Genomic DNA, 23,137 nt, shown 5'->3' with positions numbered 1-23,137 from the left:
TTTGGTTTTCAAAAGGGGTGTGGATGTGTGTGTGTGTGTGTGTGTGTGTGTGTGTGTGTGTGTGTGTGTGTGCGCACAACCATACCATCAAGATATGATTCAAGATATGATAAATATTAACCAATAACTTGTCAAATGTTTTAACAGCTAATAGGTCTTCAGCAACCCATACTTGCCGTAAAAGGTGACAATGCTCGTCGTGAGAGGTGAGTAACGGGATCGGATGGTCAGGCTCGCTGACTTGGTAGATGCATGTCACCGAATCCCAATTCCGTGGATCGATGCTCATTATATCACTCAATCGATTGCCTGGTCGAGACTCGATTATATACAGACCGCCGCCTTATAGCTGGAATATTGCTGAATGCGGCATTAAACAGTAACAAACAAACAAACAAACAAACAAACAAACAAACTCTCGATAAGCCTAAGCTTAAAAAAAAGCTTTAATATGTCATGTCTAATTGGCGAAAAGTTAGTTGGGGAATTCAAGAAATCATATTTAGATACTAATAATGATATACACAATGACAACGCATGGGGTCAGCCATGTTGAATACATTTCACCTTTTATGAAAACCGAAACTAGGACGCGTGTTTTCCAAGAACAGAAAGTGACGGGTTTTCCACTAACGATTTCAAGTACAAAACAGCGATCGCTAAGAGACAACTCAAAGCTAGCAAGCTTCGTGAATTGTGCTGTTTAGACGGAGGAGGACCCAGCCCCAAGAATCTCAGACAGATACGATGGGGGGAAACAAGAAGAGGAACCGCTATTCTTTTCCGACGACACCCTCGCCTGATAATACCGGTAAGGATAGGTAGAATCGATGCATTTGAAATCAGACAAAGACAATTGTGTGTTTTTGTTTTGTTGATCCAGTAAATTCCTAATTTACATAATATAACCCTTGCGCATGTCAGTGCTATACTGAACATATAAGCCATATATGTTTTAAGGTTTATATAGCAGATTATTTTTTTAAACATGTGAGTAACATGACTTGAAGGAGCGTCAACACCCTTTATCGTTTTATTACCGCGCCCACAGGGTGGTGACATTGAACCGTCTACGTACACGTGTAGATTGCAGTCGAATCTGCACTGCACTGCACTGTCTACTAAATGTTTATGTTCGGATAACCTACATATGCAGCTGTTTTTTCTGCACGGTGAAAGGTTGTGTGACGTACATTCATTTCCTGGAATATGGCTTGATAATTCTAGGAATCGCCCACATGATTCTAACACTCAAGCATCGAATGTGACAATACACGGTCTATATCAATTATTTATTATCAATATGTTGATGTTATCAGATTATGTTAACAGTCCACTTTGTCGATGAGTCAGAGAGAGGGACTACGTTATAAGGGCGTAGTTTAGAATCGTCACGCACTGATTTTGCAATGCGGTTCATCGTATCTTATTCAAGCTGTAAGCTGCCGCGGGTTTGGAGAGTGAATGATTATTTCCTCCCTTACCCGAAGAGCTCTATTGTGCAATACCTTTTCTATGTATCGTATGTTATTCAGGCAGCCTGCGAGAGGTGAGGTGAAATGGGGTTTAACGTCGCGTCCAAGATTATTGCACTTATATAGCGACGTGCATGCACTTGTGTGTGTGGCTGCCGGTCGCAGCCCGCGAAACAGGTTGCAGTGAGGAATTCAGATCAAGCATGTGAAGCGCACGCAAATTTTCTCCCTTGACACTGCTTTTGCAACTTTAGATATTGTTCAACACAATTAAATACCAGGCTTCTATACGATGGCTTTGTTCAATAAACAAAACATATAAAACAACGGGTTTGCTATTACAACTTTGAAATTAGTTCTTGGGGCTGACTATTGACCTGAAAATGACTATTGCGATAACTATTGATATTGCAAGAAAATATTGCGATAACTATTGATATTGCAAGAACATATTGCGATAAATAGCGATAGTTGGGAAATACATTGACAGTGACTTTGAATAAAAACTTCCCTCCAGTAAAGTTGTTGTCATTTTCCTTTACAAGAATTTTCCAGTTGCACACAAGTATTTTCACTCAATGATCATGATGATTGAAAACAAACATGAAGAAATTTATTGTCAATCTTTAATTCAAGCTGTATAAAACTGGAATTAATCAACTTGACTGGTCATTCTCAATATTTCTCATATACTGGGACTGTGAGATGCTAAATTTCAACTACAAACATTTGAAAAGATGATGATTATCCAAATACAATCTCATTCTCAAAATGACTGTTACTCATGTTCAGTGTTTAAACTAGAAGGAATACACTTGTTCAATTATTCAAAGAGACTAGATTGAAAATTCTATCTGAAGTTTCTCCAAAAAAGTTGAATAAACTCAATAATTAAAGAAAATATTCAAATAATGCCATTTTGGATTACACCAAGATACAACATTAACCATATAATAACCAATTAAAATTCAACAAAAGCCATTTGACCAATGAAATGTGCAGCACAAACAATACTTTCTCTCACATCTTAACATACCTAAGAGCACCATGAGCACCAATAGCCTTCGAAATTTTTCCTGGATAACTGTTGGTAAAAATTAGTAAGAATTGTTCCTTTCAGTAGAGTGTGCCAAATTATCATTGTTGAGGATTATTTGTTGAAGTAATTCTCTTTCTTGGTTGTATTTCTATACAAGTGCACAGTGTTGCTCATCTTCTAAGACATCACATGTTTCACAGTGTTTTTGTGTATCTATCAGTTTTAATTTTTAGTTGGTGATTACTAAAACGATGTTTTGAGAAATTAGACCTATGAGCTTGGCTTTTATAACATGTAAGATAATTCTCATTATTTACCGATGACTTGGCCAACCTGTATGTTCTTAACTTGCTGTTGGATATTTGGGAATCCCTTAATGAATACTTGAACATATTTTGACATTTGGACTTGAGTTTATTTACAGTCATTTATTTGTGTTCACTAGTTCAAAAGTTTGTTCTCCCAGCTAACATTTTGACCAGAAATATTGATATTTTTCTGCCACATCATTTGTTGTGTTATCTATATAGGACTTGTGATAAATTTGTCTTTATTATTGGTACTAATTGTGGTTATATACCAAGTTCTGCATGATAGGCCCAGTTATGTGTTTTCTTGCCTACTGCTAGAAATAATTTATAAAACTGAAATCTTTCTGGAAGAAGTGTATCAATATGTTTTTACATTTCGCAATCAAGACCCCAAAATTCATAATTGTATTACATTATTGGTTCTATAAGGGTTTTATTATTGCTAACTTTACCAGGATATTATCTTGAAAAACTGATGTTTTAATCTATGGAAAGCACCTATGGCTTTCCTAATGAATGACTGTATATAACGTTTGAACTTTCCAGTTGTGTGTACATAGATACATGTATGTATATTTGTCAACAGTTGTTTTGATTTTCCTTGTACTTACCATTTAAATAAATTGTTGCTTTCCAAAGACTTTTGTACTTTACACTAATCCTCTCCTCCCATAGCTTACACTTCCTTTCTCTGCATACGACATTTATGGCGGGGAACAATTGATGCTCCGCAGCAATCTCTACTTGTATTATATAAACCCTCCACTGATCAAACTAATCTACTCCTAGTTACCTCCCTTAGACCATACATGACAACATACTTCACCTTAAGATATTTCTCGTGTGATTTTTTTTCTAATTCATTTGAAAATATTTCCTTATTATTCAGCAGGATTTCAAATCCATTCAAATTGTTTGTCAGTGAAAATGTTATAATCATTCAGTACAATATGTGTCTAATTTTTATTTCAATTTTCTAACCTCCGAACACTTTCTGAAGACTTCTAATTTTAGCTCACCTGAACTGAAAGTTCCAGTGTGCGTACGTTGTTAAGTTGTCCGTTGTCCATCCGTCGTAACGTTTAAGAGTTGTGACATTTTGTCTGGAAGCTTAAGGAATATGAAGCGGAAACTTTTTGTGTCTCATGCCACCTAAAAAACCTGAATTCCGATGTTTTATTATGCCTCATAGCAGTTAAATCGATCTTATCATGTGTGCCCTTTTCAGCCATAAGTCATCGTATATCATTATCACCCGGAAAGCATTTTTCAGGGGTTATTATTTAAATGGACACCATCCGTCCGTCCGTGCGTTCGTGCAAGTTGCCGTTTCTAAAGCAGATCTTGAAAAGCCTTTTATAGTTTGGGATTTAAAAAAATATGAATTTTTCGCGTTTCAATTGCAAAAACTTTGACTTTGACTTAAAATGGCGGTAGTGCTTATTTCCGTAACATGTCTTGAAAAACGTACTTCAGCAAACTTGGCAAATAGATTGCTCAGTGATGAACTGGTGTCTTTTCAGAGTTTTTGATTTAAAAAATGCTGCTTTACGAGCTTCCATGACAACAACTTTGATTTGAACTGAACAATGGGAGTAGTTATCGTTTCCGGAACAGATCTCGAGATCCGTACGATATGTCGTCAGCAATCTTGGCAAATAGATTGGTATATGACGACATCTATCATGTACTATCTTTAGGGGTGGCTCCCAATGGTAATAAAAACAGGGTATTGGGGAGGTCCGTATGAAGCAAAGCTCACATGATATCGCATTATAAAACATGGCTCCCACGCGAGGACATTTCGGTTCTATTCAAGTCCGAATGATTGTTTGTTTGTTTGTTGTTGAACGCCACACTCGGCAAAATTCAAGCTATATGACGGCGTCCGGTCCACGCAATGGGGATCGATGACATGCATCAACCAAGTCAGCAAACCTGATCACCCGATCCCGTTAGTTGCCTCTTACGCCACGCCAAACATAGTCGCCGTTTTAAGGCGGCAATGGTGTGCTTAAACCCGAAGCTATTGTACTTTGTTAATAATGTAGCTACAAGTTTGTTTATATTTCTTTCAAAGTCAATTTTTGCAGAAAACGTTTTTTTTAAATCCGGAAGCAATGCCATTAAACATGATACTTTAAAATATTGTTTAATGTGGCGTTAACCACAATTACTCACTAATGAATTGTCATCCTTTTCACAGAGCTAAAGACTATAGTATCGCCAGAGGAGAGAACTAAAGCCTTAGCCTCGTCCTTCGACGCTGAGGTGCGCCCTCTGATAGACCTGGTGGACAAACTCCGAGGGTATGGTCTGGACCGTGACATCAACCTCCCTGCCGTCGCCGTCATCGGAGACCAGAGTGCCGGCAAGAGCTCTGTTCTTGAAGCAATCTCTGGCGTTCAACTGCCAAGGGGAACGGGTAAGTTGTGTTTCAGAGTGAGTGAGTATGGTTTTACGCCGCGTTTAGCAATATTACAGCAATATCACGGCGGGGGACAACAGAAAAGGGCTTCACACATTGTACCCATGTCGAGACCCGGGTCTTCGGCTTGACGAGCGAACGCTTTTTAAAAACCACTAGGCTACCCGACCGCCCTTGTGTTTCAGGGGCAGGTGTTAGGCAAAACAACACAATTAGACTACGAAGGCTAAATATGATGTACGGAAGGTAGATGTACATGGGTATTACCTGAGGCTGAGACTGGTTTGTTGATAACTTGGACAAATGTACAGAGAACAGAGTTATTTGTGGGTATTCTGTCTATTAGCCATCTTCCAGATATATTTAAACACAAGTCAATAGTCATAAAAATCATATTGAGCAGTTTCAAAAGTCCAATTCCCTTGGTCATGCCTGAATCTAGCCAATTCCAAGAATAACCTTCAACCAATTCGTTCAACATAATGAGGTGAGGGGAAATGGGGTTTAACGTCGTCTCCAAGATTATTGCACTTCTATAGCGACGTGCATGCACGTGTATGTATGTGTGTGGCTGCTTGTACTAAACCGGACTGATGTCGATTTACAGTGCTAGCTCTCTGAGATACCATGCCGCAGTTTAACATGAATACCCCACTCATACACAGTATACTGACTCTGAGCCGACCAGTCCTTGTTTTAGCCCCTTAATGCCGAGCGCCAGACAGGGTAACAACAAGTACCATCTTTTAACGTCTTTTGGTATGACGCGACCGGGGATAGAACCCCGGACCTTCCGCTCTCCGGTCGGATGCTCTACCACTAGACCACGGAGACGGTCTTCAACATAAGGAACGTTGATCACACAATATTGTGTGTAAATGACCTGGAATGATTGCGCGACTTTGCCTTTGACAAATATTGATCCAGTAACTTTAGTCCTATAGAACAGACACAAAATCGAGGTAATCAACCACATGTGATAATATTCAAAATGTTTATAGGTATAGTAACAAGGTGCCCGTTGGAGATGCGGATGAAGCATTCAGAGGATGAGGACAGGTGGGAGGGAAAGATAATGTACAAGGACATGCATGACATGGACCATGAGGAAATCATTCTGAACAGAGAGAGCGTCGGAGAGCTCGTGCGGAAAGGTTTGAAACAATTAAATATATTGATTTTCAAATGTTCGTTATAACATGAACTAAGAATGAATATATTCATTTTCACTTAAAACCAAATCAATATACTTCTGACCTACCAACTGTTTGTTTGTTTTTCAACACCGCACTGAGCAATATTCCAGCTATATGACGGCGGTCTGTAAATCATCGAGCCTGGAGCAGACAATCCAGTGATTGACATCATGAACATCGATCTACGCAATTGGGATACAATGACATGCATCAACCAAGTCAGCAAGCCTGACCACCTACTCCCGTGAGTCGCCTCTGACGACAAGCAAAGTTGCCTTTTACGGCAAGCATGGGTTGCTGAAGACCTATTCTAACCCGGATCTTCACGGGTCGACCTACCAACTGAAAGATTTAAGTTCCGCAAGGTCTGAGTTCGGTTTAAATAGGACTTTACTTGGAGTTTAGACTGCTGTCTTGACACGTGCTATTGGTATGTCCCATGCAGCTCAGAAGGACATGACAGATAGTGCGAAGGGTATCAGTGATGAACTCATTACTCTGGAAGTGACGTCATCAGATGTCCCTGACCTCACCGTCATAGACCTGCCAGGTATTGCACGGAACGCCGTCGAGGGTCAGCCGTTTGATATTGAAGCGAAGGTAAGACGTCATCACTATCATAACATGTCTTTCAAATTGCCGTAATACTATATTTTACCAAATTTATTCCAAACTGTTGTGAAAATAAAATTGATAATTGTTTTTTTTTAAATTGTTATTTTAAACATCGAAAGGTATCGGATGGGCAATCACGTAATCCAGTGATGCAGGCGCCATATCATATGTTTCGTTATAGGTTATTATTGTCATTTTAAACCACTGATAATCCAATCAGAATCGAAAATGTTCATAGCATAGTTGCCCAATACTTAATACACCCGGTGTGTTTTAAACTATGATCTACATCCTCTCAGCGATATAAAACAATTTTTGAAGATTAAATAGTTTTTGTTACATATTTATTACCATATGCAGTACTAACACATCAGTAATCATTTTTTCAGATTAAAAGTATGATCCGTAAATACATTGGACGCCAGGAGACTATCATCCTTGCTGTTCTACAGTGTAATGTGGATATAGCAACATGTGAGGCACTTAAAATGGCAAAGGAGTTTGATGACGAAGGTGGCAGAACTCTGGGTAGGTTGATCACTTTCGTTAAATGTTTAAAAAGGCAATCAGAAAATGTATTTAAATGATATTGATCTCTAAGTTTCTGTTGATACTTCCATGTACATAATTATGTTATCAATGGGATTTTAATATTAAAATGAATCTGCACAGGAGTTCTAACAAAGCCGGACTTGCTGGACAAGGGAGCCGAGACGGGCGTGGTGAGGATTCTCAACAACATGGAGTTCACGCTGTCCAAGGGCTACATCATTGTCAAGTGTCGAGGCCAGCAGGCTATATCGGACGGCCAAACCTTGAAACAGGCGCTAGAAGTAGAAGAAGATTTCTTCAAAAGTCACAGACATTTTAGGTGTGTTTGTTTGTTTGTTCGTTGTTTACGCCGCACTCAGCAATATTCCAGCTATATGACGGCGGTCTGTAAATAATCGAGTCTGGACCAGATAATCCAGTGATTGACATCATGAGCATCGATCCACGCAATTGGGATCGATGACAAGTCATGCATCAACCAAGTCAGCGAGCCTGACCACCCGATCCCCCTTGTCGCTTTTTACGCAAGTATAAATTGTTTGCTAGGCATTACTTGTTGACGGATGACAAGGAAGACACAATTTTATGGATGACAACTTCTTTAATACTGTAAAAAGCAACGTTTCTGTATAGATCCTTATACCGTTGTCAAACAAGACTGAATGTGTGTTTTGCTTGACAACGGTATAAGGATCTATACCGAAACGTCGATTTTGCCAGTATTAAAGAAGCTGTTATCCATAAAATTGTGTCCATCTGGACGACAAGCATAGTCGCCTGTTACGGCAAGTATGGGTTGCTGAAGGCCTATTCTACCCCGGATCTTCACGGGTCACACTTTGTAGGCAGTGCAATCATCACATTGAAAGGCAAGTGACACATCTAGACTTTGTACATTATCATTTTTTACAGTAAAGACCAGTATGTTATTATCTAGATCACACTGGGTGTGATTGCGCTCAACCATCGACTGCCGTTTACTTGTAAGATGGGGATAAATATGAAAAGTGCCATATAAAAATAAGCCAGGGTAGCATTATACCTATTTAAACAGTCATGTTATTTTATGAGTTACATGTATGTTTCCTATGTTCCAGCTCCTTGCGACCATCTCAATGGGGAATCCCCAACTTATCAACGAGACTGTCACGTGAGCTGAAAAAGCACATCAAGGTGTGTATAACAAAATAGTTTGACTTGCTTTGTGCACGCACTGACAAGACGTTTGTCGTTGCATTTCCGAGCTGTCAGTTTGATCTGCAGCAAGTATGCGGTATTCGGAATAACTTATAATAGTTTTTTGGCAGTTATTGATTTTTGGTCCAGCTACAGTTTTTGTCTGAATCGTACCTGAAACGTTGCATGCGTGAAGTAGGTTTTCGCTTATGAATGCCATTAAAAGCCAACTTAACTTGAGAACGAAATCGGGATAGGCTCTGAATAGGATGGTCCAGGCAGAGCTTCGCCAGTGTGATATACACCTTTTGATATAGTAGAAACTCTCGAACTAATTATACCCCCGGGTATATAGTTATACCAAGATTCCGTCCGTCCGTCCGAAAACTTTGTCCGCCCGAATTCTCTTAAACTATATAGGGGATTCATCTCAAACTTTGTACATATAATCTGTGTCATATGAAGGGGTGCAGTCAAAAGTGAAAAAATGTTTTTATTAATTTTCCATATTTTAATGAATTTTTCAAACCCTAACGCCCGTCTGAATACTTTGTCCGCGCGATTTCTCTTAAATTATTCAGGGGATTCATCTCAAACTTAGTACATATAATCTGTGTCATATGGAGGGGTGCAGTCAAAAGAAAAGAATTGTTTTTATTAATTTTCCATTTTTTTAATGAATTTTTCAAACCCTAAGTCTAACCCTATCCTAGCTATTAAATTTGTAACTACTGACACACTAGGTGGGTCTGGGGTATTAGTGAGCCACGCTCACTTTTTCAAACCCTAAGTCTAACCCTATCCTAGCTATTTAATTTGTAACTACTGACACACTAGGTGGGTCTGGGGTATTAGTGAGCCACGCTCACTTTTGCACTTGTTTAAAGCAGACCCAAACTGCCCACGGGCGTCAGACCCCTCAGGTTTGTCAATTGCACATGTTTGTCAGTTACCCTTGTCTAGCCATGCTTGCCGTAAAGGGCGACTATGCTTGTCGTAAAAGGCGACTAACGGGAACGGGTGGTCAGGCTCGCTTACTTGGTTGATACATGTCATCGATCCCAATTGCGTGGATCGATGCTCGTGATGTAAATCACTGGATTGTCTGGTCCAGATTCGATTATGATACAGACCGCCGTCATATAGCTGGAATATTGCTGAGTGCGGCGTTAAACAACACACAAACAAACAAACAAACTTTGGCTAGCCCACGCCAAAAAAGGGTATTGCATCGGCCGTCGAGGCAATGGCAAGGGATAGGGACCAGCTTCTAATTATGAAACAGCACTTCAAAGAGGGTCTCTTTCTTGTGACAGACTCATATTACACTGACACTGAGCTTCAGGTTAACAGACCTTTGAACATTTACCATGCTCATAAATATCTTCTCCTCTGAAACTACTTGACTGAAGAAGTTGACATTTCTTCTTTTAACTAACAACATTTTTTCTCATTAAAGTCATTGTAATTGCATTGTACTTTCAAAAATATAATTTCACAAAAAGTTTAAAAATCTTGATCTTTTGAACCACTGGCACCAGGGTTTCAACCTCTTGTGAACGTAATGAACATAAGAAAATGTTGCGAAGCTTCTTTATTTTCTTTTGCCCCAATGTTTCGATAAAAAAACCCATCTTTGTACTAATAAAGTGTTATAATCTGTAATAAGAATGCATTTGGGTTTTATGTGAATGTGCCATCCACGTTTGGAATGTCGTGGTGCTTGGAGATCTCGGGTATCTTCATGTCAAAACAATATTTTTTTTATTGTTCTGGGTAGTTAATTATATTAAGACATTACTCATACATGACAAGCATCAAGGTCACACAGAAGGCTGTCGCTTGAAATAGCCAACTGATAACCCACGGAACATTTATTATGTGTCAATGAAATGAACTTACCGTATTCGACGTAATAAGCGCCCCGCTCTAATAATCGCCCACGGCGGTATTTGCTAATATATTGGCTAGTGAACAATCCCAATTAGCACCCCTTCCGATTGATCAATGTTCACAAGACTTATTTATTCGCGTACAATGTTGTAGAAACTGTTACCGGATCTGAAGGAGGATGTGCGCAACAAACTTCTTGAGACGGAGCGGAAGTTACATGAACTTGGCGAGGATCCGCCAGAAACAGCCTCAGAGAAGCGGCAAATGGCTCTCCAGGTAACAGAGGGAGTGGGGTTTAAGTCCCCTTTTAGAAATATTCCTGCCATATCACAGACATATTATTAGAAACTGGCTTCACCCCGTGTGGGCTATCATAAAATTCGACCCTAACGTCATTTCGCGCGGGAGTCAGTCCGCTATCTACTGCGTAAAATTACTCAACAGATAACCAACTATAAATTAATCCATGATTAACGATGCAGTAAACTGTTACAAAAATAACGTTGTGCTCTATGATTTAACTTTTAAAGGACAGTGCTGTAGAAACTGTTACCGTTTACAAGCCAGCCAGTTTAGTTGGTTAATTTCCCTGAAGTATTGCATATATGTTTTCATATCCTTAAAGACCACCTCCGTGGTCTAATGGTAGAGCGTCCACCTGGACAGCGGAAGGTCCGGGGTTCGATCCCCGGCCGCGTCATACCAAAAGACATTAAAAGATGGTACTTGCTGTTACCCTGTCTGGCGCTCGGCATTTAAGGGGTTAAAGCAAGGACTGTTGGGCTCGGAGTCAGTATCCTGTGTCTGAGTAGGGTATTCATGTTCAACTGCGGCATGGTATCTCAGTGGGCTAGCACTATAAATCGGCAACAGTCTGGTCTAGTACAAGCAGCCACACACACAAACACAAACGCTATATAAGTGCAATAATCTTGGACGCGACGTTAAACCCAATTTCAGATCACCTCACCTCATATCCTTAAAAGTTTAAAGATTTCCGCTCCCCAATATGTAAATCGATTAAAGGAAGCGTGCAAGAAGAAAAATTCCTTTAGAGATGAGATGTTTTTGACAGATGGTCACCGAGTTTATCAAGATTACAACCGCCTTGACCACTGGACAACGTTGGGATGACCCGAAGTTTCCACCAAAGATTAACAGCCTCTACAGCAGTGCCCGCCGGTCTTTCGTAGAGTTGTCTAAAACCGCTGCCCTGAAACAACCAGGTATGTATAATGCAAAACTATTTTAAAACGTTCAAAAGACATTTTACATTTTAGCGACACTAAAGGTTTCTCTGACTTTGCACAATATTGCTTCATACTATGCATTCCGTCGCGAAAGCGAACGTGTTTTCCAACTGTTCACACAAACGACTTGAAAATGTTTGTTGTTTCTGACCGCACTAACGAGAATAATGAAATATTGTACGTGAGTGAAGATGGTGAGATTGTTTGATATATTTGGATGTGCCTTATACAAAGTGTCACCTTCGAAGGGATAATTAAAGATACTTTTCTGTAAACAATAAATATGTTTTAGACAGTACTTGGTACAGTACAAAACGTGACAGAAATGTGCACTTTTGCACAGTGAGCGTGGTGAATTATAGAATCAGGAGAAAGGAAGGTAAACTGTAAGAAACATCAACCCAATAATAATATATACACTATGCACAAAAGTTAAGCGCCACCATATTCATAGTCTCATGATTTCACGTGTGGGAATCAGAAATACGAAATATGATGATGATGTTTGACTGAATAAGGCTTCCATAGTTTCATGAACCCAAATTTGCCCAGATACCACAAGGAAAGCGTGCTTTGCGTGTTGCTGCAGTTCCCTACCCTATAAATAGTGAAATTCAAGTTTCAGACACGTGGTTGCATTTTGCTCCTGTGTGAGATTCCCCTTCCAATGGAGGTTGAAAATCAGCCATGGCGAGGAGAGAGTTAACAAACGCTGAAAGATGGCAAGTGATAGGCATGAAAAATGCTGGCATGTCATGCAGGGCCATTGCAAGACAAAAGGGTCGTCATCACAGTGTTATAACTCGGTTGATTGTCCGACATGGTCAAACCAATGAAGTCAATGACAGGCATAGGTTTGGTAGGCCAAGAAAGACCTCTAACAGGAGGATAGACGTCTTTTCAAGATAGTCAGACGAAATCCATTTGCCACTTCAACAGATTTAAGACTGCAGTGGATTACCCATCAGAGACTCTCGACGGTGACCGTAAGGCGACGCCTCAGAGCGGCTTGTTATGACGCCAGAAGATCAGTAAAACGTCCTCAACTGACTGAGGGGCACATGCGGAATCGTCTGATATGGTGTCGTGCCCGTAGTCGATGGAACTTGGCCAAATGGAGAAGGATCCATTGGTCTCACGAGTGTCGAATGCTGCTACGATCTGTTGATGGTCGAATACGTGTTTGGAGGCAACGTAACACTCGTTTGGCACCAAGGAACATCCAGAAGACCTTAGCATGTGACGGGGGGTCGGTCATGATGTGGGGTTGTGTTTCCTTCGGCTGCAAACTTCCGCTGGTGACAATTCGTGGAATCCTGAATGGCCAACAATACCAAGATGCCGTTCTTCGTCCATTGGTAGTCCCTCATTTTGACAACCATCCTCTTCAGACACCTGTTTACATGGACGACAATGCTGGACCATACAGATCTCGGGCAGTTTTGGCTTATTTGCGTCAAGAAGCTATTGCCACTCGTCCTTGACCGGCCTGTAGTACGGATCTTAATCTGATTGAGCATCTCTGGGACATTCTTGGCCGGAAAATCAGACATCGTGATCCCCCAGTTCAAAATCATCTCGCTGGACTTGAAGCCGCACTTCATAAAGAATGGATCTGTTTGCCTCAGAGAAGCATTAAACGACTTGTAATGAGTATGAGGCGTAGGGTTGAAGCTGTGGTCAATGTCCATGGATCATACACACGTTACTGACGTTTCTCTTATGTGGCACCTAATATGGTCTGCTGATATCATGACAGTTACATGACAAAAAAGTCTTTTCAGTGTTTTCTAATCCTTCAATTTCTGGTCTTCGGTAAAATTCCTTTCTGATCATATTCTTTTGGAACACAAGATAAACTTGCTTTGGGACAACTTTTGCATCACATGAGCTTTACATATACGGCTTATAACAATCGTACATCTCGTTATAATAGTCATCATTAAGTGCCAAAAGTAACAGCTCACAAATATGGTGGGTGGCGCTTAACTTTTGTGCATGTGTATAGAAACGCATTTCGTATGCCCCGTTCAAACCAAATGACGTTTTGGGGGGATAGCACATAAACTGTTTAAATATTATGTACACAACAGGCATGTATTCAACTGGCTCCATTTGCTGTTCAAGGAGTTTAGAAATTCTATTTTGTTTGCTTTTCCAGGGCAACAGATGAGGGATTGGGTCGTTTCCGGTTCTTAATTCATAACCCCTTAAATATGTCGTCATGAATTTTATTTTACACATCAGGTTCTTAACTGATCATAATGCACTTTGCTATTTAGGAATATTCATTATATTTTTGCGCTTCTAGGACAACAAGTTGGAGTTAGGACTCGTTTCCGGATCACATCTTATTGAGTGTACCATATTTCTTTGTGTAACTATGTATGCCGATCAGGCTAGTGTTGAACCGGTGCTCTTTGCTATTTAGGTTTGGTTTGGTTTGTCGTGTGCTTCATAAACGTGAAGATATATTTAGAGAACAGACTAACAATTTACTGATTGGTTGGTTGGTTTGTTGTTTAACGCCGCAATCAGCAATATTCCAGGCTATATGACGGCGGTCTGTAAATAATCGAGTCTGGACCAGACAATCCAGTGATTGATATCATGAGCATCGATCCACGCAGTTGGGATCGATGACATGCATCAACCAAGTCAGCGAGTCTGACCACCCGATCCTGCTAGTCGCCTTTTCCGACAAGCATAGTCACCTTTTCTACCCCGGATCTTCACGGGTCTTGCTATTCACGATTTTTTTCAGAATTTGCATTCTAAGGCAAGGACATGTGTTCAAATGGTTTTGTTTGATTTACGGAGTGTGACGCATATTCCATTCAATGTTTTTTATGATACTTTGTAATTGCATCAGCTATCATATGACATTGTTTGGAATCCAGGTGTAAGAAGGTCCCCGGGAACATATGCTTGTATTTAAAGGCGACTAAAGGTCGCTGACTCACTCACTCACTTTGTAAAAAAACAATGCATCATACGTCTATGTCTGAACTGTTTAATTTTGTTCCCCATTTTGTTGTAGGATTTTGAAGTTTTTGAAAGTATTACATGTAGCATTGCTAGCTGATGAAACATTCTGTCTACAGAAATGTACCAGTACCATTTCACGACATTGGAAGGTGTAGAAGCTGTTAAAGAATGGAGGGGATAATTTAGTTTAGTCTTTCGTTATCAACCATAGTTTCTGTAAATCCTGTGAAGATGTTTAAACCATGGCTTCTTTATTTGAAACTGTGACAAACTTACAGTAAATCAACACAGGTCAAATATATTTTTTCCGATGACAGATAAATATGAACTGACTGAGTTTGAAATCACTCTTGCTAAAAAAAACCAAAAACGTACGTGCATGAAGTAAAGTGTATTGAGAAGATCAATATATCAACATAATCAACACTGAAAATGACAATCATACCGCTACCGAGAATGACGTCAGAACCCCCCAAAGTTGGGTGTGGTAAAACACTCGAGCTTTCAGAATCATGGACAATAGGCAGAGTACATAAACAATCGCTCACGTTCAATAACAAGTCATTAGTAGCGTGTGTGACCACCAAATGCCTCAATACACGCAATAACTCTTCCAAGCACAGAAAAGGAAATGGTAGGACAACTGGACGAAGAATGTTATCCATGTAACGCTGAGCTGTCAAGTTTCCGTCAACGATGAGCAGCGGTTTCCTCTCCTGCCCACAGATCCCTCCCCACACCATGACGCTCCCTTCACCATATGGTACGACCTCCTGCACGCAACACACCGCCGTTCGTTCACCACTTCGGCGGTAAACACGTTGTCTTCCATCAGCCTTAAACCTACAGAATCGACTTTCGTCAGTGAAGACAACCCTCTGCCAGTCACGCCGTTACCAACGTCGTACAGTCTGGGCCAATCGCAGACAACGATGTTGCGCTGTCAATAGATGTCCTCTGTATGGTCTAAAAGTCCTGATTCCATGAGCCCTGAGTCTCCTGGCCACTAGCTGTCTGTCGACTAACCCTGTGACCTAAGGCATTTGTCGCCGATGAAGTCACTGTCAGAAAGCGATTTCGGAGGTGCAAGGTACGCAAGTACCGGTCATCATGGGGCGTGGTCACCCGTGGTATTTCTTTCGAGTTTTTTATCACTGTGGATGTCTGACTTGCCGTTGCAATCGTTTAATACCCTTACCCGCACGTGCATTTGCAGTTGTCCGTGGTGCAAGTGTTTTTCACTTTTTCGCGTGTTATCTCGCAAACATGTAACAGACAATTATTATTTTCTGCATACACTATTGTTGTATTTAGCTTAATATGTGTTTTAGATGGACTTCATCGAAAACATATACACTTTGTCTGAAATTTATATTTCAGTTGGTAAAGTTTCGTTTGGACGTCAGTTTATACGCTTGATGAATTTCTCCGAAATGATTAATATACATGAATTCATGATCATGTGGTATGGGTTCGAAATGCTTCCATGTGCACCATGTAGGTACTAAACACAGTGTTCTTTAATATCTTTTGAAATATTATTAAATATTTTAGGTGCCTAGGTTCTTAATTTGTACAATGGTTTAATCTGGTTTGACCAATCGGATCCTGGATGTAATCGTTAAAACAGTTAGTTAAATTCCGATGACAATTACGAAAATTGGTTCTAAGGTTCATTGAATTTTAAACGTGGTTGAATTAGATCAACCGGGCCCCAATTATGTAATAACCCGAGACAAGATACAGGGAATGACATATAATTGTACGTATTTTCCAGATATGAAGAATAGGATGTTGAAGAACGAGCTACAAGAGAGGATGGAATGTTCTCGAGGTCGAGAGTTCTGTAATTTTCTAGGCAAATTTGAACTTGTGGAAAGTTATGCCCGGGAATACATCTCGAAACTGGAAGCACCTGCACTTCGCTGTTTCGACGACGTACATCGCAATACAATAGACATCCTAAAGATTCTAGCAGAAAAGTGTTTCGAGAAATTCCCTGATTTTGCACAGAGAGCAAAGGTGTTTAACACATATATATTGATTCTTTTTCTATTATAGTTAACCGTATTCTTTCACACAATCAGCTAAGACGTCATATTGCATTTCGTCAGCACAAATTATTTTTATTAATATTGACTGAACGATGTATGGCAAACTGTGATAGCATCTTTATCATATCACGTGAATGTCTTCATTCAGTGTGTGTGGAGTTTCTTTTCTGCATCTTGAAATATTTCGACTTGACTGATTGTTCCTTGCACTTTGACACATGACATAATTTGACTGTTTATGACACCATTGCCTCTCAAAGTGGCGGTCTATGCAGAATGATGCTACCTGATGTCAACACTAATAGGGTGACAAGGGTCATGCAGATTTTAAGAAACGAAATTCCAACGATATCTGTAATAACGTCAACAATTGTGTACAATGTACGTCACCAATGTTAAAGGGCGTGTAAAATCATAAATACATATACATTTGGGCTTCAAAAGATTTTTTTCAAGCTGCTTGTTTGAGTATAAATACAAGCGACAAACCCATTTCCATCATCATAAGAGAGAAATCGTATAGGATTTGTGTCCCCGATGGTATGGTTAATATTTGTTATCCAGCTCCTCATTATGTCGGACATGTGATGTTTTCTCCAGCTGTAGACATCTTACATGTAACATGCATGCCATGTTGTTATTCTTGAAATATTTCTTTTTTCGACATATTTCAGGAGGTTATCATGAAGACAAAGAAAGACACTCATGATGACTGCAAAGAGGAAATACAGAGGTATTTCAAGATGGAGAATCTAGTGTACTCCCAGGATGATACGTATGGCAGCGAGTTACGTAAGTGTTGCAATGAACCCGTGAAGATCCAAGGTAGAATTTGTCTTCAGCAACCCATGCTTGTCGTTAGAGGCGACTAACGTGATCGAGTGGTCAGCCTCGCTGACTTGGTTGATGCATGTCATCGTTGTCCAAATGCCTTGATTGATGTTCATGATGTCAATCACTGTATTGTCTGGTCCAGGCTCGGTAATTTACAGAATGGTGTAAAACAACAAAGAAACAAACAAAGGAACCATCATGTTTAGATATTTCTACAAACTGGATAGCTCATCATTGAATTAGTTTGGCGATGCATGTTATAACACTGGAGCCTGAGCGGATGCTTTAGCCGTGAAGGTCCGGGTTGGAATAGGTCTTCAGCAACCCATGCTTGCCGTAAAAGGCGACTATGCTTTTCGTAAAAGGCGACAAACGGGATCGGGTGGTCAGGCTCGCTGACTTGGTTGATGCACGCATCGATCCCAATTGCGTGGATTGATGCTCATGATATCAATCGCTGGATTATCTGGTCCAGACTCGATTATTTACAGACGGCCGTCATATAGATGGAATATTGCTGAGTGCGGCGTTAAACAACCAACCAACCAACCAACGTCAGCTTTATGTCTATATTCACCTGGTTTGCCACTGGTTATTCCGCAACCACGATGCAACGTGAGTCATCAAAGAGACATGAGATGATTTGTTAAATGCTCACAGATTGTTTTCTGGGGTTGTTGTGCTCCTTAAAATTGACAGATGAAACAAACTTGATTTTCAAGGTTAGAATAGTGTTCGTGTGACTGTTTGTGGATCATACGTGAAAGTTAAATAATTGAATAGTGTTGATATATCTTATATCAACCGACGCTTAAGTTGGAGAGATTCTCTCGGTAATTTCTAAAGGTGCTGTGCCAGTCAGTGAGTGAGTTGGGTTTAACGCCTCTTTTAACGTTATTCCAGTTATATCACGGCGTGTCATTTTAAAGCTAAATGTGGGAGGAAAGCCCGAAGTGATGCAGGTCTCAGACGTTTACCACTTCGCTGACACCCACAAACACGGGCGCTGTGTCAGTAATCACTGACGACTATCGATATATTTGATATTAAAATAACAGTTCGTAGGTACTTTCGTAAAGTCCTGTGTCAAACTTAAGATTTTTAATTCTTAATGTGCTTGTAGATGAGTACTGTGTGGTGAAAATGATTGACTTTGCATGTTCTACATTGTGTGATATGTCTGAGGAAGTTGGCTCTTTTAACTTGGTAACCATTTTCATCATCATCATCATCATCATCATCATCATGTATGTATGTTTATATCTCCAGGAGTGAATGAGTCGTAATGATTCTTGGCAGTATAAGTAATCTTTTAAGTTTATCACAATTCGGACCAAATTGGACAAGATCCTTGGAAATAAATTTCTGACAAACCAAAAATGCTCAATCTGTAACTATACACGCATCTTTATCAACATTTAATGCAGTCCTTACGCTAACTTTTATTTTCCGTTCTAGGAACAGAAGAGGAAAAGAAACGAAAGGAAGAACAAGAGGAGGAAAAGAGGAGAGGAAAGGCAGGGATAAGTCTAGGTACTGTTGTATTAATAGCGTAGTCATATACAGCATTTAACACACCAGACAGTATTATCGGCTTTGACCCTTGCGACTGTGATCTAATCTTAGTTTTGTTGTAACGTGTTTAATCGTAACAGATTCACCTGTATGGTGTATATAGAAATAATGTACTCGTTAAAGCTCCTCCAGCTGATACTGTATGTGCGTATACGATACGATTACGATTTTACGTTTGATAAGCTGCATTTTCATGAGAACGTTTCAATATTTCAGTAGACAAAACGGAAGAAGATGTGAACGGTGTCGGCAAGGCATTGTTGAGTCTAAGATCTTATTGCCAGGTACATTGCTATGTGTTGTTCGTTGAAGAAAGCCTCTTTCTAAGACATGCGATAAGCTCATACTCAAGGCCGAGGTCACTCATTTTGGAGTTAACACTGCGTGTGTGTGTGTGTGTGTGTGTGTGTGTGTGTGTGTGTGTGTGTGCCCACTGAGATACATCGCCGCAGTTTAACACGAATACTACACTCAGACACAGAATACTGGCTCCGAGCCGACCAGTCCTTGTTTAAGGCCCTTAATGTCGAGCGCCAGGCAGGGTAACAACAAATATCTTTTAACGTCATTTGGTATTGACGCGACCTGGGATCGAACCCCCGACCATCCGCTCTCTGGGCAGACGCTATCCACTGGACAGTTTTATGGGACCCACCATATTAATATTCAGGGGGATGGGCCTGTTTTTTTTGTTAAAGCCAGGATATGTTTTCGGTAATGTTAAAAAACACGTACTTCTTTCCTCTGGTAGTAGCTCCCGAGCAACTTAGATATTTTTTCTAAAACACATCTATATCATATATTATATTCGCGCCCCTTCCCCACAGTGTCAAATTACCTGCACATGATTTTTGGATTTTTTTTTAATGCCTTCTACACAACTTACACATATTAGGGGGCGGTCGGGTATCCTAGTGGTTAAAGCGTTCGCTCGTCACGCCGAAGACCCGAGTTCGATTCCCGACATGGGTACAATGTGTGATGCCCATTTCTGGTGTCCCCCGCCGTGATATTGCTGGAATATTGCTAAAAGCGGCGTAAAACCATACTCACTCCACTCACACCTACACATATTAGAGATTATTCGTCAATGGATTTCTTTCAAAAGGGGGCGGTCGGGTAGCCTAGTGGTTAAAGCGTTCGCTCGTCACGCCGAGGACCCGGGTTCGATTCCCGACATGGGTACAATGTGTGAAGCCCATTTCTGGTGTTCCCCGCCGTGATATTGCTGGAATATTGCTAAAAGCGGCGTAAAACCAAACTCACTCACTCACTCTTTCAAAAGTCGCTGGGAACTCGTTTAGCGGATGTCAAACTAAGTTTGTGTATTTATCATTGATTTAATTTGGCATATACTTTCCCTAGGATAGGGCAGTTCGCATTCAATGGTAAAATAAGTCAAATAGGTCAGGCAGGAGTCAGATTCCATGTGCGGCCTCAATTTCTTGGATATTTACATATGTCAATGGATTAAAACATTCATTTTTACACATATTCACAATTGATTCCACATTCTAAAGGATTTTTGGTTTGGGACCTGAATATTGGGAATCTCATATTGTTAATGTATAAGTTGATGAGAAAAAATAAGTAACAGTTTATTGGCGTGTTCATAATACGTCGGTTGTATTGGCTTTATGAAACCTTAAGCCGTACAACGTGGACATCCTCTCTGAAGATGCAACCAAAACGAAAGGTCAAAGGTGTTCTTTGTATTTGTAATGTGGCTACTTGGAGTATTTGCATTGCATTTCTCAAAGTGTTCTCAAAGTGTCAGTATTGCTGTTTTGAGTGTACCAATCCTCGTGTACATTTGTTTCAGATTGCTGCACGGCGTCTCTGTGATGTCATCCCCATGATCATACAACAGCACGTGTTCCGGGAACAGGTGGAGGAGATGCGTGTCCTGCTGATGGACATTGCTTCTGACGAAAGAACCATGGTTCACATCCAGGAAGATCCAGACATGGCCTACACGAGGAGAGAATGCAAGTCTCGTCACGAGAGACTCCAGCTGGCAGAGGAAGAACTTGACAAAATCTAGCATTTCTAAATGTCAATCGTTGCTGTGTCGCTTTGTTTCTGTCAACAGTCATCATTGTAATTTTTTGTAATTTCTTTATTATTTGTCTTGGTAAATATGGAAACATATATATTTTCTTCAGAAGTTGAAACCAGAAAGTTAGTCCCTATCCTGATATAGCTGTGTTTTGAAAAATTTCTAAGTTACTCGGCAGCTCCTACTAGAGGAAGGAAGTGCTTCATTTAAAACATTACCGAAAACATATCCTGGCTTTAACCAAAACAAAAACAGGGCCACCCCCTGAATATTAGTGAGTGAGTGAGGTAATGCTTTACGTCACATCGGCAATATTTCAGCCATATCGTGACGAGGCTGAATATTAATATGGTGGGTCCCATAAAACCGTCCAGTGGATAGAGCGTCTGCCCAGAGAGCGGATGGTCGGGTGTTCGATACCAGGTCGCGTCAATACCAAATGACGTTATAGGATGATATTTGTTGTTGCCCTGCCTGGCGCGCGACATTAAGGGGCTGAAACAAGGACTGGTCGGCTCAAAGCCAATATACTGTGGATGAGTGGGGTATTCATGTTACACTGAGGCAATGTGTCTCAGTGCATGGGTTAGCACACGCACGGCCAAAACTTGCATTGTATGCCTTCTGCAACAGACAAAGACGTAATACACATTTCATGTCGCCTAATGCTTGCCCATGTAACCATGACCAATACCATTTTTGTTTGTTTGATATAATTGTACATGTATTGTAACTGATAGTAAATTTGTTTCTGCGTTGTAAGAGTTGAATTGATGCATTATCACGACTGCCATTTGTGTATTTGGCTGTGGCATACTGAAGGAAGCTAGGGTATTTTAACCTTGACAAGATCATGTTGATCCCATTTTCAACGATTATGTGCAATGCATCTGACATATCGGGATTATTAGAGAATTTATTTGTAATAGTACTAAGTATTACACAATGCGAAGGAAAGTTTGTGTGTTCCGCGTCGTCATATGGTAGCAATACTGCGAAAAGGGTGAGAGAATCAGCCCATATCTGTCGTTGTGTATGCCCAACGTTAACGTTTTAGGATGCACGATCAGACAACACATTCGGGCACTGTTATGATGACTTACCCTGACCAGCAAGGTATAACTAGAAACGCCGTTCAGGATCAGCAGTTTAATATTGAAATGAAAGTAGTTGTGTTTTAAAGTTATGGCAGTATTTATTAATTAAAGGTAAAACTTGTGATTTAAAGTAAATGTATCGATAGATCTAACCCACACAAAAAGTTGGTCCATAGAATTTGATGTATCGTTTTCAGGGCACTATTACGTTATTTGGTATATTCATCAGCCACGTGAACGATGAAAAAGGTAAATGTTAAAATATATATCGTTCTGATGTAAAGGTCTTCAGCAACCCAGACGTGCGTAAAAGGCGACTATGCTTGTCGTGAAAGACAACTAACGGGATCGATTGGTCAAGCTCGCTGACTTGGTTGATACATGTCATCGATCCCAATTGCTTGGATCGATGCTCTTGATGTCAATCACCGGATTGTCTGGTCCAGACTCGATTATTTTACAGACCACCGTCATATAGCTGGAATATTGCTGAGTGCGGCGTTAAACAACAAACCAACCCAACCAATCTGATGTAACAGACAAAATTACATGCAGATTGAAAAGATTGATTAATAATATAATAAATTAATAATTA

At 40.2% G+C, this 23,137-nt stretch overlaps 1 protein-coding gene across 1 annotated transcript; it reads left to right on the top strand.

Annotated features, from left to right (window-relative positions):
* Positions 1 to 643: 643 nt before the first annotated feature.
* On the top strand, positions 644 to 23,137 carry LOC139469832 (interferon-induced GTP-binding protein Mx-like). The gene is made up of 14 exons (XM_071252136.1): positions 644 to 811; positions 5,032 to 5,250; positions 6,255 to 6,407; positions 6,895 to 7,049; positions 7,454 to 7,592; positions 7,737 to 7,935; positions 8,714 to 8,789; positions 10,839 to 10,961; positions 11,761 to 11,911; positions 16,701 to 16,945; positions 17,652 to 17,769; positions 19,270 to 19,344; positions 19,603 to 19,670; positions 21,209 to 23,137. Exons 1-14 carry the CDS (start codon positions 748 to 750, stop codon positions 21,428 to 21,430), a joined length of 2,007 nt encoding a protein of 668 aa, XP_071108237.1. The 5' UTR covers positions 644 to 747; the 3' UTR covers positions 21,431 to 23,137.

The sequence above is a fragment of the Haliotis cracherodii genome, unplaced genomic scaffold (assembly GCF_022045235.1).
Source record: "Haliotis cracherodii isolate W230 unplaced genomic scaffold, xgHalCrac1.p SCAF_2, whole genome shotgun sequence".
NCBI lineage: Eukaryota > Metazoa > Mollusca > Gastropoda > Lepetellida > Haliotidae > Haliotis > Haliotis cracherodii.
This window is presented reverse-complemented; position numbering and strand designations above follow the sequence as displayed.